Raw genomic sequence first — 18967 nt, 5'->3', positions numbered from 1 at the left:
CTATATATTGGTAAAAATGCCCAACAAGTATCTAGCAATGCTAAATGCTCAATCTCAGTCCCTTTTATTCAAATCCGAAATTGCAGCTCCTTCAGAAATGCGAGCTGAATAAAAATATACTTTACAAACGAGACCATATTTACTCGCCCTCCAGGAATCTCATAAGGTAACGTAACTTCAACATGTGTCTGTGCATACGTATCTACGGTATGTCAAAATCACTTTACAGATGACATGGGTACCAGATGAACTCACTTAGCTGGGGATGAACTGACATTGGTACCAGATGAACTCACTTAGCTGGGGATGAACTGACATTGGTACCAGATGAACTGACTTAGCTGGGGAAAGCTTCCATTCCACAGAAGGTAAAACAGCAGGAGTGGAAATATAATAAGAATGGGAACTGGAGCAAGGTACGACGTTCAGGCTGTAAATTATGATGGTGGTGATGTAGGCATTCGTCATCTATGCTCGACCTTTCAGAGATTGCATCATCTCGGCGCATTTTTAAGTGAGGTTGGCCACATCACTCAAAGCCTTGCCCTAGATCTTGTCAATCTAGAAGCCCTGTCCAAAACAGTTCCTAAACAGTTTAACCTGTACGTTTGACCAGCGCCACACTTCATTGTCTGTCAGCGTAGATTTAACTCCCCATGTGCTAATTGAGAGCTCTCCAACTTGTCCGGGTTTTCATTTGATTTTGCCCCTGTCTCGCATTTTATTACAATAGTGCAAGCCACCTCCGCTTCCATGGCGTCCAACACAATTACGGTGGCGCCACCCGCATACGCTGACACAACTCTCTCGCATCCCAGATCAAAAAATGTCCCGATGTCTCTTGCTATTTCGACCTTCTGCAATAATGAATGGCTCAAGAGCCAGCACGTACTTGTAAGACAAGAGAGTACAGACCTGACGGAACGAGCACGCGATATGGAACTGTTTCGAGAGGTAGTCGTTTACTATGATCACCAAGCAGATTCTGCTGTGTATTGACGCGATTCAGTTTCTGGAAACAGTTACGAAACCGGTCATATTTAGGACTGATACTAAGTTGCGATGGTCGACTCTAACGAAAACTTTCGACTGATGGAAATTGAACAGATTTCCACCTTCTGTATGATGTATCACTTGAGATGGTGATTATCGTAGCTAGATGTATACTTGATCGCACAGGTTTGGACTCTCCAGACCAAACCACCATCAACTGGTATCAACTTATTTTCTAATACCGTGACTTACTTAGATCCGACTCTCTCAACGTGGTATCGCAAAAATTAGTGTATGTGTGTGTGTGTGTGTGTGTGTGTGTGTGTGTTTGAGTGTTGTTAATATTAAGTGTTCATACAAATTGAAATTACTTGTATGACTTTGAATCAAAGCTACCTCTGTTCTTTCCCCCCATAAATTTGCCACCCTCATAAAATGAATAGGCAAGCGTCAATCTCGCTGATACGAGCCTGCGGTTCGATTCCGTTTCTCATTTGAAACTATTTCACTTTCCAAATCTTATGAATGCTATTGGGATAAGTTTGAACATCACATCATCCTGTTTCGCACATGCCCTCCAACTTAATCTTGTAACTGTTTGTGCCTAACCAAAGAAAAGTAACAAATGCAGATATTAAGATGCTTAAGTCCTTTTAATTTCAGATAATCCACAGATAAATGGAAGATAGTAACACTTTTAGCCATAAGGTCGATGGACAGTCACGGAAATCCATTGATTTTGATTATATCCAGCTTGCAAAAAACTGTAAAGGATATTTGGTAAGAAACTATTATATTGTCTGCATTTTCCCTACATTTGTTTAAAATCACACACACATATCCACATATATAATAGCAACATATAATAAACAATGGGTGTTTCCAAAATATCACCCCCGAAAGATTTACAACTCAGTAATTCGGTTTCTAATTTCAACAATATTCCTTCATATCGCGTCCATTTACTGATTTCATTGGTTAAGTACAATCACTATAAGAGCATCTCCATCACGAGCGAGGTAGACTGCGCGACTCATACAGCTGATGTTTACAGCGTTGACTTTTTAAATGTGATATTGGTATCTTATGTATGTGGTATTAAATAGAAGTTAAATGTGCTGAGCATGGACAGAAGAAAGCACTGGTGGCAGATAGTACCATTTCATAACAACCCTTTCCGATAAACATCAACCAATAACTTGCAATAAAGTCAATATGAAATACACACATTTTTATACTGAGAAACAAATAGTTATGAAAGAAAAGGTATCGATTTTTCTTTATTTTTGTATCCAGGATCTTAGAAACAGAAAAATAACATTGGAAGAACTCAATATTTTGATACCTCACATTGTTGGAAATATTCGCATTAATGCCTTTGACCTCTCACGTAAGTACGCCAGTTGTATATTTTAAATATGTCATAGAATAAACTTATATCATGTACATACATACAAGCAAAAGGTGATGCAAAGCTATGTTTCTAGAAGGCCTCAAAGAGACAGCAACTTTGACAGCTAGACTAGACTATCCTGGACTAACTAGCGGGATATCAGCTCGCACTTTGAGGAATATATTTTAGCAATACAGAAATAGCGGCTGTCAGTGAAACCAAACTCTCCAACCGGTGAACTTTCATCGTCCACTTTCGATGGATACGAGATTTATTTATACTCCGTATCCTGGATGTTAACGATATCAGCGGGGGTGCTTTCAGACTGGTGGCTGTTTATAACTTCTGAACTCTCCTGGGAACATCTCTACCTTTAGTGCTAATGAGTGACTAGGACGCTAATTTGGGCGCACGGTTAGATAAAGTGGGACTAGCTGCTAGAAGACGATGGTTGAAAAGACTCGCAAACCTGTTCAGACATTTGCAACTGTCGAGGTGGTACCAACTGGATTTCCCGATTGTACTGCCGAGGACATGGACGAACCGCATTCGGTCATCAAGTCGTATCTAGATAGTAGGTCAATAGATAAGGATAGTTTAAGTTGTCCACTTTTTAAAATCATCGGTTACACAGAACACAAATTTGTTATCTATACTGTCGACATAGATAGACAGCCAAGGCAGGGACCCGGTTACTGGAAGCTGAACGCATCACTCATAGTGTACCAGATTTACAGAGATCGGATAAGAGAAATAGTTAAGCAGACGTCGACGAAGTCAGTCGTCAGCAGCAAATGATAGTTTGTCCTGAAAAGGGTAATTGGAGTAGAACCAATTAGGTTTAGTAAGGCAGTAGTGATAAAAGGAAATATAATAGAGGAAAACTTAGAAGTTTTGAAGAGGCGCTTAGAAAAGGCATTTCAACTGACGTGCTGGCGGTAATATTGGCCCTAGTCCAATTCTTCAACGCTTAGCACTAAGGTTGCATTTTCAGAGATACAGCGTGTGCTCTAAGAAACGAGGGACTGAACGGCGATCTATGGGTCCAAGTAGTAGAGGTACAATATGGCAACAAAGCCAGAATTCAGTCTTTGCTGAACCAAAATGAGCGCACGGTACTTGAGCCCGAGCAGATAAGTGTGACATTTCTGCAGCTCTATGCCCAACTGTTTGGGATAAATGGCAGTCCTAAACGCAGGATGAGCTTCAATGCCTACCTCGACGGTATATCACGATTCTCTGCAAGGAGGGTGGAGCGTTGTTAAATGTCGATAACTGCCGCGTGGTCTATTCTTCGTGCTAGGCTTGTTTGGTGGCCTCTTAATAGATATCTCCCGCAGCTGGCAGCAGAACAGGAGAATTCGTAGTTTTTTGAGTTGAGGAGTGGTGATACTGCTCAGAAAGGACCCAAACAAAGGGGGATCAAATAGAAAAATTTCGGCCCATAAAGCTGCTGAATGCAGACTTCAAAAACTTTAGCTAAGATGTTAGCAAAGAGGGCGGAGCTTGATGCTGAGGAACTGATTGGTCATATGCAAACATGAGCAATCTCAAGCAGATCCATCCACGATAACACCCCTCTCATGCGATACAGCATAGACAGGGTGGGTAATGAAGTTAGCATGGATTAAGCTATGACCAATTTCAATCACTCTAAAGCCATCGATAGAATCGACTCCAATACTTGGTGGCCAGTTTTTGTCATGTTTTCTGTGGATAGATCGCCGCAATATAGAATTACAATTGCTCAGTAATTCGAGTGATTGGTTACCTATCGGAACCATTCAACATCATGCGTTTGGTCCGACAAAGGCGTCCCCTCTCGTCTCTCTTGTATGTGATGGCTCTAGAGCCACTACTGCGGAAACTGGAGGCGTTGAGAGGCATCTCACGCGAACTAACACGTGGAAGAACCGTGCCGGCATCCACGAACGACGTCACCATCATAGTGTCGCACACGAGGCACATAGATCTGGTCAGCACATCTCTGAAAGAATACGAGGCGGTGACAGAAGCAAAATTTAACCAGGAGAAATCAGTGGGTCTGCAACTCGGTACCTGGAGAGGAAGGTCCATGCCTTCCAACAGTATCGTGAGACGCTGGACGAAAGAACTGATTAAACAGCTAGGTGTCTGGTTTGGTCCAGATCTCCAGTTGCAGAAGAAATGGGGTGAGGTGGCGAGCAGGGTGGCCAATCTCCCCCTGAAATGAGCTGAGAGAAGGCAATCCCTGAAAGGTCGAGCGGAGGTAGCGAATGCTTACATCGCACCCGTCATCTACTACCGCTTCTTGTTGACGGAGCTGCAGTCTTGGTTCAATCTTAGACCGAGACAGGGCGCCTGACACTTAGAGTGTCGTCAGGTGCTCGCACTTCTCTGCCAGTCGGCAAATCCAGTCGGTGGAATTTCCGCTATGTCTTTCTATTGTTAGTGGCGGGTAAGTGTGACGACGTACTCGGGGAGACTCTAGTCGTCGACAAAAATGAGTTGGCTGGTCTGTTCCGGGGAAATTTCGGTCCGGTGCCTAAGGTTAATTTTCAGAAATCCTTGGCCTGGCAGTGCTAACAGGGATCACTGTTTGTTCGGGACAAATTCTACAAGCACTGAAGTGCAGTGGAACACCTGCTATCATATGTAGGGCTGAGTCCATAGTAAGGATAGTCTCACCACCTTCCGTTGGCCAGGAAGGATATGCTGTTTTCCTTTGCCTGGTGGCCTCAGCGAAAGAAGTTGAGTGCTGGACCAGATTGAAAGAAATGAAGACATACTTTCCTCTTCGGCCAAGCCCTCATCAGATTTTTCAAGTTCTACTTGAGAAGGAAAGTGAAGGTGGAGAGGGAAATTCTAGAAATTTTATTGACGAGTGGGGGAATGTCGCAAGAATAGCCCCAACGAATGGGCCTACTCTAAGCATGCGCCTGTGGACAAAGTGAAAAAGTTACTTACACTGGTGGTCAGAACTGTCTTGTACTTGTGGAGTTTTCATTCGATTGTTTTTTTATTTTCCTTGTTTACACGACTTTCATGTAACCCCACATTGTATTTGTCTTGTGCTGTCCATAATGTTTTTTATGTAAACCATTTGTGGTTGATAAAGAAATAAACATTATTATTATTATTATTATTATTATTATTATTATTATTATTATTATTATTATTATTATTATTATTATTATTATTATTATTATTATTATTATTATTATTATTATTATTATTATTGAAGCGGCGAGTTGGCAGAATCGTTAGCACGTCGGGCGTAATGCTTAGTGGCATTTCGTCTGTCGCTACGTTGTGAGTTCAAATTCCGTTGAGGTCGACTTTACCTTTCATCCTTTCGGGGTCCATTAAATGAGTACCAGTGACGCACTGGGATCGATGTAATCGACTTAATCGCTTGCTCCAAATTTGAGGCCTTGTGTTTCCAGTAGAAAGGATTATTATTATTATTATTGAGACAGTTAGCTGGCAGAATCGTTAGCACACCGGGTGAAATGTTTAGTGGTATTTCGTCCGTCTTCATGTTCTGATTTCAAATTCTGCCGAAGTCGACTTTGCCTTTCATCCTTTCAGGGTCGATAAAATAAGTATCGGTGAAACACTGGGGTCGATATAATCGACTTATCCCGGCCACTAAAATTTCAGGCCTTGTGTCTATCGCAGAAAGCATTATTATAATTATTAAGGAAGGCGGTGAGCTGGCAGATCGTTATCATGTCGGACAAAATGCCAAGCGATATTTCGTCCATCTTTACGATCTGAGTTCAAATACCGTCGAGGTAAACATTTCCTTTCGGGGTCGATAAAGTAAGTACCAGTTACATACTGGTTTCGATTTAATCGACTAGCGCCTTTCTTCAAAATTTCAGACCTTTTGCCCATAGTATAAAGAATTATTATTATCATTATTAAGGTGGAGAGCTGGCTGGGATTGTTAGCGCATGGGACAAAATATCTAACGGTATTCTGAGTTCAAATTCAACCGGGGTCAAGTTTGTCTCTCATCCCTCCGGGGCTGATAAAATTTTTAACTAGTTAAGTAGTGGGATCGATGTAATCAATTTACTCTTTTCCTTGTGCCAAGGTTAGAAATAAAAATAATACTTATTGTTATTTTCAGAAAATCATTTCGGTGATGAATACGGTAGAATTATCGCCAGAATCATAAAGGTATATTTCCTTTTTTACATTTAATTTTTATAGATCTTTCATTTCTTCTTATCTGAATACAGTGATGGGAATGTAAAACGTATGAATGGCAAAACGTTACAGTATAGAGTTCCATCCGTAAATACTCAAATCTCAACTAACTCTATGAAGTTTGAGAAAAACAATGTATCAGGCATACCGTAGATCGATGTTCATCATTTGTGACCCTGTTTAATATAATGATTTTTTAGCTGTATAGAAGCAACACGGAATTGCATATTTTAAATAAACACACACACACACACGACGAACAAAGTAGTGATGTATACATTTATGTTTAACACGCTTCTGTACACTATAACGAGGAAGATGTTCGCTGCGAAGATATTGTCTGGAAAAAAATTTTTTCTAGTATACTTTGTCTGAAAAAAAAAACAAAAAAAAAAACATTGAATCGAGTTTTGAATGGCGTCAGCGAACTGTCAGTGAGGTGTCTGGGTACGATTGCGATTTTTCATTGACTTCTCAGTCAGTCATTCATAATCTGGTCGGAACTTTGTGTCTCTGTGCTGAGGCCCAACGACGAACACACAAGCACATATATATATTATAGGTGAAGTATGTCTCAATGGTCAAGGAGTTCGCTTTGCAACCACTAAGTCTAGAGTTCGTTCTTACTGCACAGCATTTGCGGGTCGTTCTATACATTATGTATGAAATTTTGTTGACGGAAATTGTATAGAAACCCGTCGAGTGAACATTACTTGCAACTCAAGGCCACAACCTTGTCATAAACACAATTACGTTAATTCTACAAACAACAGAGTTAACGGCACATGTGTTTGTGGAATACCTAACCATTTACACGTTAATTTACTGAGTGGGTACATCAACTGATTGAACGACTGAAACCTCGTCGTTATAGTTGGTAGGTAGGGTAAAATCCCAGCCGTTTCCTCTAGAAAGCACATCAGCTTATTCCATCGTTGCAATCCAGTGTGTAGTTGCTGTCGTTGTAGTATAGATGCAAACTACATATTGAAGTGGAAAATTCTAGAAAAAGTGTTTTCAGGGTAATTGTATAACAAAACAGGAAGTTGGAAATTTATTGGTATTATCTATTTACCATTATGCATGTTTCAGTTGTAAATAGGAATTACATGGTCTTACATGTTAAATTAAAATGCTAGAAATTTTCTATGAGAGATTCTTCAGAAAGAGAAATTAAATGATACATTATTATTTAATTTCTCTGCCTGAAGAATTTCTGATAGAAAATTCCTTGCATGTCTATTTAACATGTAAGACTATGTAATTCCTTCTAGCAAAGGAAACGTGTAATGGTGTAATGATGAATTAATAAGACGAATAAATTTTCCAAATTCTTGTTTTGTTATATATATATATATATATATATATATATATATATATATATATATATATATATATATATATATATATATATATATATATATATATGTATATATATATACATATACACACACACACACACACACACACACATATATATATATATAGAAATATATATATATATATATATGTGTGAATGTGTGTATGTATGTGTGTATTTGTTTGCTCAACTTGGACCTCTATCAACCAAATGACAAGTTGCTTTCAGGATAGAATTCCCTACAATTGTTCACATTCAAGTTGTCAGTCAACTGTAAGAGAAGGTGAACAAATACATATTGCTCTGCTTTGCCTTCGTCGACTATGAGAAGGATTTCGACTCCACAGAATTCACACCGTTCCTTACAGCACTGAAGAACCAAGGAATGGATACCGCCTACATTGCAATACTGAAACACCTTTACAGCAGTTTATATCGAACTTCATGCTACACCAAACCAATGATAAGATCAAGGGGGCGATAGGAGCAATGAAGGCTGGACATTGACAGAGAACAAATATGCTACCTGAACTTTGCAGTTATCATTTTGACAGTGCGTACATGCAAGGAACTGGAGGAAATACCGATATTTGCTCTACAAGCCAACTTGTCAGCCTCAACATGAACCTTGGAAAGACCAAGGTCGTGTTCAAATGGCATGCTACGCTAGCGTCCGTCACCGTAAACGGCAACACTGTGGAAGGGGTAGACAGCTACATTTATCTCAATAAGATGGTAATGAGAGATGGAAATATTCTCCCAGGAACCTAGAGGAGAATAACGTTGGATTGGACGGCCCCTGGGAAGATGGAAAACCTCATGAGAAGTCCCAAGACGTCCATGAAAATTAAAACATCTTCAATGAGTATATCTGAAATGGAACGGATCACACCGAGGACAAGAAAACCAACACCGCTTTCTATAACACACGGGAGTCAACGACATCAAAAGAAAACTGAAGAACAACAAATGGTGAATCAGGGTGACGGAATGGAGCCAAAGACAAGAGGTCGACCAAAGACAAGGTGGCGAGATGATCTCAGTTGGTATCTTAGAATAACACAAACACACGCAAATATTAAAAAAAAGATACTCAAGAGCTTCCCGAGAATTCATTAAAAAACAGTCCCAATCACTGCTATTATCGATAACGAGCCACTTTTAGGTCACTTGACCATTTAACACCCTACTACTATCATACTACCTACATTCCTTCTTATTCTCCCTTCTCCTTCTTCCTAACTTTACCACTATTGCTGTTTAGAATAACACCTACGCAAATTTTATAAACAAAACATTCAAAAGTGTTGTCTCAAGAATTCAATCACTACTACCATCCACAACGGGTCACTTGACCATTTAACATACTACTATCAGGGCACTCCCGCATTCTTCTTCTTCTTCTTCTTCTTCTTCTTCTTCTTCTTCTTCTTCTTCTTCTTCTTCTTCTTCTTCCCTACCAAGAATTCACAATGACCTCGAACCCACAAGAGAGACAGAGACAGGCAGAAACAAAGAAAATGCCACTTGTATTTAAATACTTTGCAAATATTCTTTTAAAAAAACTTTTCTTTTCATTTTTCCAAAATTTAATTGTTTTCCATACTTACAGTTGAAAAAGTCTCAATGACTGAAATCGATATTGAAGTGTTTTTTATAAAATTATTTTAGCATTTTCTACCTTGACTCTTTTTTCCATATATATATATATATATAAGGTATGACCATTAAGTGGACATCCATTATGCTAGAAGTTGATCACCTACGATCTGACCACTAAGAAAAGATTGTTCTCAAGAAAACTCAGCAAACACCAGAACGTAAGCGAGCAAGATAAATGAAAATATACAAAATATAAAGAATTAATCGTGGACCGGTTTCGCTATTAACGAAAATGACTTACGTAATTGTCTGTAGCTCATCAGTACGATCGTTCTTTTCAATATAATTTGCAGAACTATACACAAGACGTCTGCATAAAATTAGACATGGATATAATTCTGCCAATTACATTTGGGTTATATTTCAAATGTCTTCGTTTTGGCGCGCCAAATACCGGAAATAATTCTGCAGAAGATAATTCATTGCAGTGAATTTTGCCGGTTAGAGAACATAGTTATTTAAAATTTAAATAATAAGGGTGACAAATTGAATATTAATTTGATTAATATTAATTTAAAACCAATGGCCTAGCATATTGAAAAAATCTGAAGATTCAGAAAAATTATATTACATACATATAAGAGGGATTTGGTGCGCCAAAACGAAGACATTTGAAATATTTTGAATCGTCATTATTTCTTCTTTTTGCAGAATTCTGATTCAATTGTGGAATTGTGTCTGAAACTGAACAATCTAGAAGGCAGAGGAGTCCAGTATATCGGTCAAGCCATTGGTTAGTACACCTCAACACTTGTGAAAGAAAGAGGGAGAAAGAGAGAACGAGTGAAAATAGAGAAAGTGAGATGTATGTGCATGCGTGTATGTGTATGTGCGCGCGCGCGTGTGCATGTGTGTGTGAGTGTGCGTGTGTATTCACAGTTTTCTCATCACCAATATCATTATTAACTAAGACAATGTTGTTATTATCGATGGTGATATCGCCAATACTAGGTTGTATGCTGGTGGTGGAGTTTAGATTATAGTTGGTATGAATGTTATCGTTGTAATTATTATTGCACTTGACTAATACGTGTCGGCATATTCGAACGCGAATATGCTAATCGCTGTTGTGAACCGATGGTCAGTTTGTTCGCCGATATCAAAAGCAAGATTATATGTTCGTTTTAGATTCATTGATCCGGGAATACTTTTGGCTGACGAGACACAACGATAACGAAATACCGAATGTTCCAGAATAATTTGCATTAATGAACGGAGTGCGTAATGAACATATAGTTAATGTATTTGACGCAAAGGTGAAGTTGTCCTCCTGTGACAGACAGAACCGTTATTAGCATATTCACATCCGTATCAGTCGGGGGAAGACAATGTTTATATATGTATAATATTTATATTTTTCTAGATAGAAAAAAAAAATGCAATACCTCGTTAGCAAAATCACAAGAAAAGAAAAACTTAAGAGGTGTATTATATTTTGTGTGTGTGTATATATATATATATATATATATATATATATATATATATATATATATATATATATATATATATATATATATATATATATATATATATACGTATATATATATATATAACAAATTAAAAGGTGTTTAAGTCAAGAATTAATTATACAGTATCTTCAAATTTGTCCGAAGAGAAATTCTATCTCCTTTCATGTCATGCTTCCCACCAGAGGCAAACTATATGTGTATATAGTGAGAATTTATGAAAAAACAAAAGACGAAGACGGGTGTGTAAACAACATACATACATACATTCATACATATGTATGTATATATATATATATATATATATATATATATATATATATATATATATATATATATATATATATATATATATATATATATATATATATATGTATGTATATATATATGTTTATATATATATATATATATGTATATGTTTATATGTGTGTGTGAGCATGTGTGTATGTATATTCCATAAATTATCCTGTGATGTATGTGGACAACCCAACTGTAATGTTTTATGGGGTTATTACTCGTTTCGGATCTTTCAATATCAGGCACCCTCATCCAAGTGACCCAACCGAGGTTGAACAAACCCCAGCTTGTATCCAGATAGCACTACCCTCGGTAGCACTGCCAATTCCATTGCTTGCACCTCCTGAGCCTTATCCACCTTGAGGCAACCTCTACTGTGTACACAGTCAACCTGATGGCCTTCAACCTACTGGGTCTTTTGATGCCCAATATGCAATCGTAGGCTGAATAATTCATGAAGGAGTGATGCTAGAGCTGTGAAATCTTGCATGCATTAATTTCAACACTTTTTCCTATGTAAACTGATTGTTCAGGAAAGGCTTCAAAAGTAACTAGTAACGTTTTCTCTTGAGAACTGACCAAATTTGGAATCGCTCTCTTATCAAATACCTGTAGAAAAAGGTTTAGCTCCCAAGGACATTCATGCTAATATGGTTGCTACATTATGTAGCCAACGTGGGCAGCTAAACTTAGGGGAACAAAGATGATCGAAAGTTTGGACGTCCTGCAACGGCCACAGCCGAAGAAAACATTTATTGTGTTCATCACGTACTAAAAAATGGCAGACGATTGTCTATTTATCAAACAGCCAGTGCTGTTTGCATATCCCATTAGAGAGTTGAGCATATTCTGCCCATGACGAAGGTTTCTTCTCGGTGTATCCCACGTCTTCCAATACATGATCAAAAGCATGCCAAGCTGAAAATCTGACTCTGAGAAAGATCCAATCGGTTTCCTTGAACGTTTCCTAAGTCAGGATCAGCGCAGGGTTCATCACTTTGAGCCAAAGACAAAGAGACAATATAAGCAGTAGAAACATCCCTCCTTGACTGCTCCAAGGAATGCCAAGATCAGCTTATCTGCAGGGAATTTGATGACCTCAGATTTTGGAGATGCAAAAACATTGCGTTTATGTCTCCAAAAGAACCACATTTTAATGGAGAGTACTATACAAACTTGTTGAGGTAGTTAAGATAGGCTATGAAGACCAAACGTCCAGAAAAACTGGCGTGCGTGTTGTTTCATCAGGAAAATGCTCCTGTAAGTGCCGTGCGTGACTGAAAATGCTTTCAGTAAGTGCCGTGCGTGACTGGCTTTAAAACAGCTGATCACCATCCCTATTCCCCTGATTTGGCCTCTAATTATCATTTGTTACCCAATATCAAAATACACTTGGAACCAGTATCACAGTAATCATGACGTCATATTTGCTGTTGATGACTTTTTTGGGCAACGGATGAAAGCATCTTTATCAATAGGAACCAAGCTCTGCAACAATGACGGAAAAAGCGTGTGAACTGTTAGTGTCAGAAAAATATGCACACGTATATTTGTCAATAAAGTGAGTATATTATTCGAAGTGTACAGTGACATATATCCATTACACCCATATATACATCCATTCTCATATGCATGCATGTATGTATATATATATATATATATATATATATATATATATATATATATATATATATATATATATATATATATATATGTATATATATATATATATATATATACATATATACACACACACATTTATAGACACTTATACATATGTATATGTATGTATATATTTATTATATATATATATATATATATATATATATATATATATATATATATATATATATATATATATATCACTATATATATCACAGGATATAACAACAGTATCGAGATATTAGATATGAGTTGGAATCACATCCGTTGGCCAGGAGCTGTGTCTATTTGCAATGGTATCAAGGTAAGGAATGCTATTGAATATATCATTTAATTTTCAGGTTGATATTAACACAAGATAATTCCTGTATTTTATGTTTATCTCTTTATTATACCAATCTACCTAATTCTCTCTATACCAGCCTGGTATTCATCAAATTGTCATCTTATTCCCAACTACGAACCTAAAAATGGCTGCGTAATTATGAATTGCATTTTGAAAGCGCATAATTTAGAGTTCAGTTTGTTTGTGTAGCATCTTTAGTAAGTGTTTTCTACTACAGTTCGGGACCGACCGATGACTCGTGAGTATATTTAAAAAACAGGAACTGTGTAGAAGCCGGTCCTATACATAAAAACACCGTAGTGATCACTCGTTAGCGCGTATGACCTGGTAACTATGCTTTCGTTAGGCGCCTATGTAGTCATGAGTAAATGCAAATCCCCATTTTCTATCGCACCATACATTCAACAAAACAGCGAGGGTACGACAGCTGGAAGGAGTAAGAGCTGCACCAGCACTAAGCAATTCATTTTTAGTAAGTAGATTAGATTAATATGAAATGAATCACCTTGCTCAGTGATACAACACGTCGTTTCGTCCAGGAATCGAATCTACAAACCTAAACTCTTGATCGAAATACTGATCATAATCATTTCTTTACACGCAACACACACACACACACACACACACACACACACACACACACACACACACACACACACACACACACACACACACACACAAGTAGACTGGCAAGAAATCTTGAAATAAAACTGAATAATATCATACAGACATACATACAGAATGACGACTGTTGTGGTCAGTCCGATACATGTGTTTTCACTGCACATATTCTTTGCAGTGGAAACATGTGTAGGTCAGGTCATAATAACCATAAAAATATGTTGCATAAAATTGTATAATGAAAGGAAATAAATTTTGAGAATTAACAAGTCTCCATATTCTATATCTTTATAATTCTTGCTTACATACATACATACATACATACATACATACATACATACATGTATATATATACTTAAATTGAGGCAACTTGCTAATAGTAACTCTTATCTAACTATTAAATAATTAATTCTATCTCTCGTTGGCTAGAGTGTTTTTTTCTTTTTGTTGATTTACCTATATATATATATATATATATATATATATATATATATATATATATATATATATATATATATATATATATATATATATATATATATACGGCAAGAAGAAAATGGAAGGAATCCAGAGGTAGTATTCATCAATTGTTAGACATTATAATATGTCTATTTATTTATTTTAAACAGTTCAGAAAATATATGAATACATGTGTAAAGTATTGGTAATTTCTAGAATAGAGAAAGGAAAGCAGTTTCTTACAGCTGTTTCACCCAAGAGGTCACAGTACCCCATATGTTATGACCTCTTGGGTGAAACAGCTGTAAGAAACTGCTTTCCTTTCTCTATTCTAGAAATTACTAATACATTACACATGTATTCATATATTTTCTGAACTGTTTAAAATAAATAAATAGACATATTATAATGTCTAACAGGTGATGAATACTACCTCTGGATTCCCTCCATTTTCTTCTTGCCATATAAATTAAGGGTAAAATCACTTATTATCCTCTCCTAATCATTATACTCAGTATGGTAATTGCCACGCAATAACCAACACTTGTGTATTAACTGGGTATCCTACCAGCAGTATATTGGATAAATACTATCCCTTAGTTGGTTGGTTTCACAACCTCTAACTTCCTTTGAATTTATAGATAGATAGATAGAGATATATAATATAATTAAGATTCAGTTGAATTAGGTACTTAAATTGAGGCACCTTGCTAGATCGGTATAATCCGTTCACCCATGCAATGTTAATTGAATATTGAATATCAAAACTCCATGCAGGGGTGTTTGTACCTAATATTCTTGCAGTGTGTGCAAACAAGGCAACCTAGGTAAGTGAAGATATCCACTCTTGCTAATTCAAACATGTACTTTTTATAAAGTTACTCTCTATAGTAGTTAGGTGAACAGAATATAAATAAAAATGATGTACAAGTGTCAATTCATTACGGCCGTTTCAAACGGATCCTTTCATTGATTAATGAAAGCATTACATCAATTTGAAAGAAACCGTTCTCGTCAGATGACTGCATAGAGTTCAAACATAAAGGATAAACCACTTTTTAGAACATATTTACATCAATAATGGAACATATTTACATTGTTTCTTTTGTTATATCTGTAGCAGAATGAATTTAGAAAATAATGGATACCACGTCAAGCTTACTATAATTTAGAGAGTAGCAGAAGAAATAGTGGTGGTGGTGGTGGTGGTGGGGGTCAAGATAAAAAGAGTGGTGACGTAGTTACTTATATTTAGAAGACTTTATGTAGGATGTAGTATTCAACGATTTAGAATTAAATCCATTGGGAGTTGTCAACTGTATTCTAGTTAATGGTGATAAGTCAATTATGGAACCATACATCTAGATCTATCTACACAAAAGGGTTAGTTTCAGGGTTACTAGTAAGGGAATGTCTGATGGAAAAGGGGTGGTAAATGGAAGAAAGAAGGATAGGGGTGGCCAATACTTATCTTAGATTATCAAATAAAGGACGATATAATGAAAAACCCAAAGAGATAAGTAATATAAAGTTTAGGGGTGGAAATTAGAATTGAAGGATACAAGAGGTAGTAATTTATAACTTAGCAAATTTATAATATTAAATAGAGGAAATTTAAATCAATAGAATAAGGTTAGAAATTAAATTTAAAACCTAATAATGGGATATTTTAATACATAAGAAAAACTATTAAGGCTTTTCCTAAGCATAGTGTTTAGGTCTTGATTAAAAAAAAGAAGATTATCATATGAATAGAAATATATTGTAATATTCTAAAGCAATAAAAGAACTATTTTCTTAATTACGGATGGATAAGTATAAGATATCGTAAAACATGGTATCCAATATATGGGGTAATTGAATTTGAGGTATACTAAATGTATAAGGGTGTACGAAGCTATGTTTTCCAAATAGAGCGAACACCTTTCTCCATGTGATTGGCTTGAATAATAATTTTTGAGACACTAAGATATTTTCCTACTTTTCTCAACATGAAAGCAACGGTAGCCTTAATTCACAAATAAAGAAATTATATCCACCAATGCGGTGTTGAGCACTTATTTTCATCGTTCGACATTTATATACATACATACATACATACATAACTGTCCTGCTACATTGTGCCGCGGTTACTGTGCACCAACAGATGGGAGTAAGAGAGATCGACCCAAAGAATAATATAGAGCCAAAATGGATTATCTTCCTCTCAAATAACATCGACGGTCTCAGGAAAAATGATAGAATGCTTGGACACTATCATCTATGTAAAGCTAAAAGTGAGCTCACGAATTACCAGCTACGACTGCGTGAAAGGTTATTCAAATTGTATGGGAATTGTCACCGAGAAACACTCACAAGAAAACTTATCACCTTCGAACACGATCTATGAGCGAAAAATATGATAAACCGAAAGTTTGCCCAGAAGCTATATTTCGAGGTATGAAAGACGATATCATCAAGGGAGTAAATGCGCCTCGCCAGGAAGACATAAAGTCATTCAGGCGGGGAATGTAGAGTGTAAACAAACTCAACCGCGATGCAGCATGGTTAAACGATCTACGAAGTGAGTACTGAGAAAAATCACCCGAGAGAGACCTGATAGTAGGCTACTGGTACAAAAAGCTCAAGTTCTACAGGGAAATTACTATGAACTTCTTTAAAAAAAACAAAAAAAAACAACAAAAGACGCTGAGCTAGATTGGCTGACGGTCGCATGGACTACTCTTATCCCCAAGGACAAAAAACCCCCACGTGACCAAAAACTATAGGCCCATAATAGGCCTAAATGTTACGTATAAACTGTACGCAGGTTGTTTGAATATATTTCTCCAAGACCACACCCCAAACAAATAGAGTGATAACAGATGAACAGGCAGAAGGAAAGAAAGGAGACTGGAGGTGTGCTTGACCGCTCCTCCCCAGCAGTGCTGTTCTCAAAGAAGCCAAGCAACATCACCGTAATCTCCTAACGAGATGGCTAGATTAAAAGAAGGCGTTCGACTCCGTACCTCATTCGTGGGTGATAGAACCACTACACCTTACTAAAGTACCAACTGCTGCTGTGAATGGCATTGAAAGACTGGCTGCAACTTGGTCCACACAGTTATCACTGACAACTACTAAAGCAAATAGTTATTGTTACAAACAGAACCAAGCTATCAGCAGACACATTCCAGGGTGATTGTTTATCTGTAATGCCGTTTGTATTGGCTGTAGATCCTTTGTCAACCCTGTTAACAAAATGCCACGGCTACATGCTGAGATGCGCAGAAAAGAAGAAAGTTACTGTTAACCATACATTTTTTGTTGATGATCTAAAATTGTATTCTGGTAATATGACCAGCATCAAGAGACTATTAGAACAATTCTCACGAGATATAGGAATAGGGCACGATAAATGCCCATACATGATAGCCAACCGAGGAAACATTGTCGACCAGGCAGAGAACATGTACATCAACGGCATGTCTCTCTCTCTCCTTTCTCTAATTATGAAAGCTACAAGTACCTCGAAATCGATGAGAATGTTGCATGCGTTGGTGATGTGACTAAATCCAGAATAACAACATAGTACTTCTGAAGACTCCAGAAAATATGGAGCTCAGAGCTCTTATTAAGACCCTATCTCACAACGCTTTTGTAGTGCCAGAGCTAGTATCAACATTTAGAATACTGGAGTGGTCACTCGATGAGATACGCAGCCTCGACATCAAAACCAGTAAGGTCCTGGCCAACATCAGCAACTCCATATTAACAGCGACACCGATAGGATTTATGTGAGACGAAGTGATGTTGGTAGAGGCATAAGATCATTCCAAACAGCCTTTGAATGTTGCATTGTATCAGTCAGACAACATCTGCTGAACAGAAAAGAAAGAAATGAGTACATTCGATACATACTCAAAACTGAGAACAACATTTCCAGAGTTGGAAAAGAACTACTGAGCCGTTACTCTGAGAATACATCTCTCGCATGTGACCGAAAGGAGGCTGGGCTGGCCTACCTAAACAGAAACGTGAAGGAGAAGCAGGCATCATACGAACAAAAAGCAATGCATGGGTACATATTCGGTAAGCTAGAGAGCAACAACAGCATCGGCTAGAAGAGTAACCTCTCCTACGCCTACAATAGATACGTTGCATACCACCTAGAAGCTTATGCTTTCGCTATCCAGGAACAGGAGACAGCTACGAAATTCTTAATAAACAAAACGGATAAAGATACCACCAAAACTACACCTTGTAATAAAATATGTCGGCTCTGCTATACGAGTGTGGAAGATATCACTCACGTCATCAGCAGCTGTTCCAAGATGTTTACTTGCCCCTGAGACCTAACGTAGTTGAAAAGACTATTCAGAATGCTATTTGTAGGAAAGAGTGCTCTGATGTATAAATCAGAGGCATGTTAGACCAGCAGGTATTCACACCTTCGAAAATAAGGAATACTAATGGATCACCCCAATAAAATCATCAATTCAGTGTAGACATAACAGATTAGATATTGTTCT

General features: G+C 37.3%; 1 protein-coding gene across 1 annotated transcript in view; it reads left to right on the top strand.

Moving 5' to 3' along the window:
• The window catches only part of LOC106867309 (uncharacterized), a 46196-nt gene that overhangs the window by 6015 nt on the left and 21214 nt on the right, over positions 1-18967 (top strand). Inside the window, exons 2-6 of the mRNA XM_089339801.1 lie at positions 1657-1773; positions 2290-2383; positions 6504-6553; positions 10257-10338; positions 13249-13334. Coding sequence (XP_089195927.1) covers positions 1672-1773; positions 2290-2383; positions 6504-6553; positions 10257-10338; positions 13249-13334 — 414 coding nt within the window. The 5' untranslated portion in view covers positions 1657-1671. The remainder of the gene's footprint in view (positions 1-1656; positions 1774-2289; positions 2384-6503; positions 6554-10256; positions 10339-13248; positions 13335-18967) is intronic.

The sequence above is a fragment of the Octopus bimaculoides genome, chromosome 22, assembly GCF_046866305.1.
Source record: "Octopus bimaculoides isolate indiv1 chromosome 22, ASM4686630v1, whole genome shotgun sequence".
Classification (NCBI taxonomy): Eukaryota; Metazoa; Mollusca; class Cephalopoda; order Octopoda; family Octopodidae; genus Octopus; species Octopus bimaculoides.
Note: the sequence above shows the minus strand (reverse complement) of the source record. Positions and strands in the feature narration are given on the sequence as shown.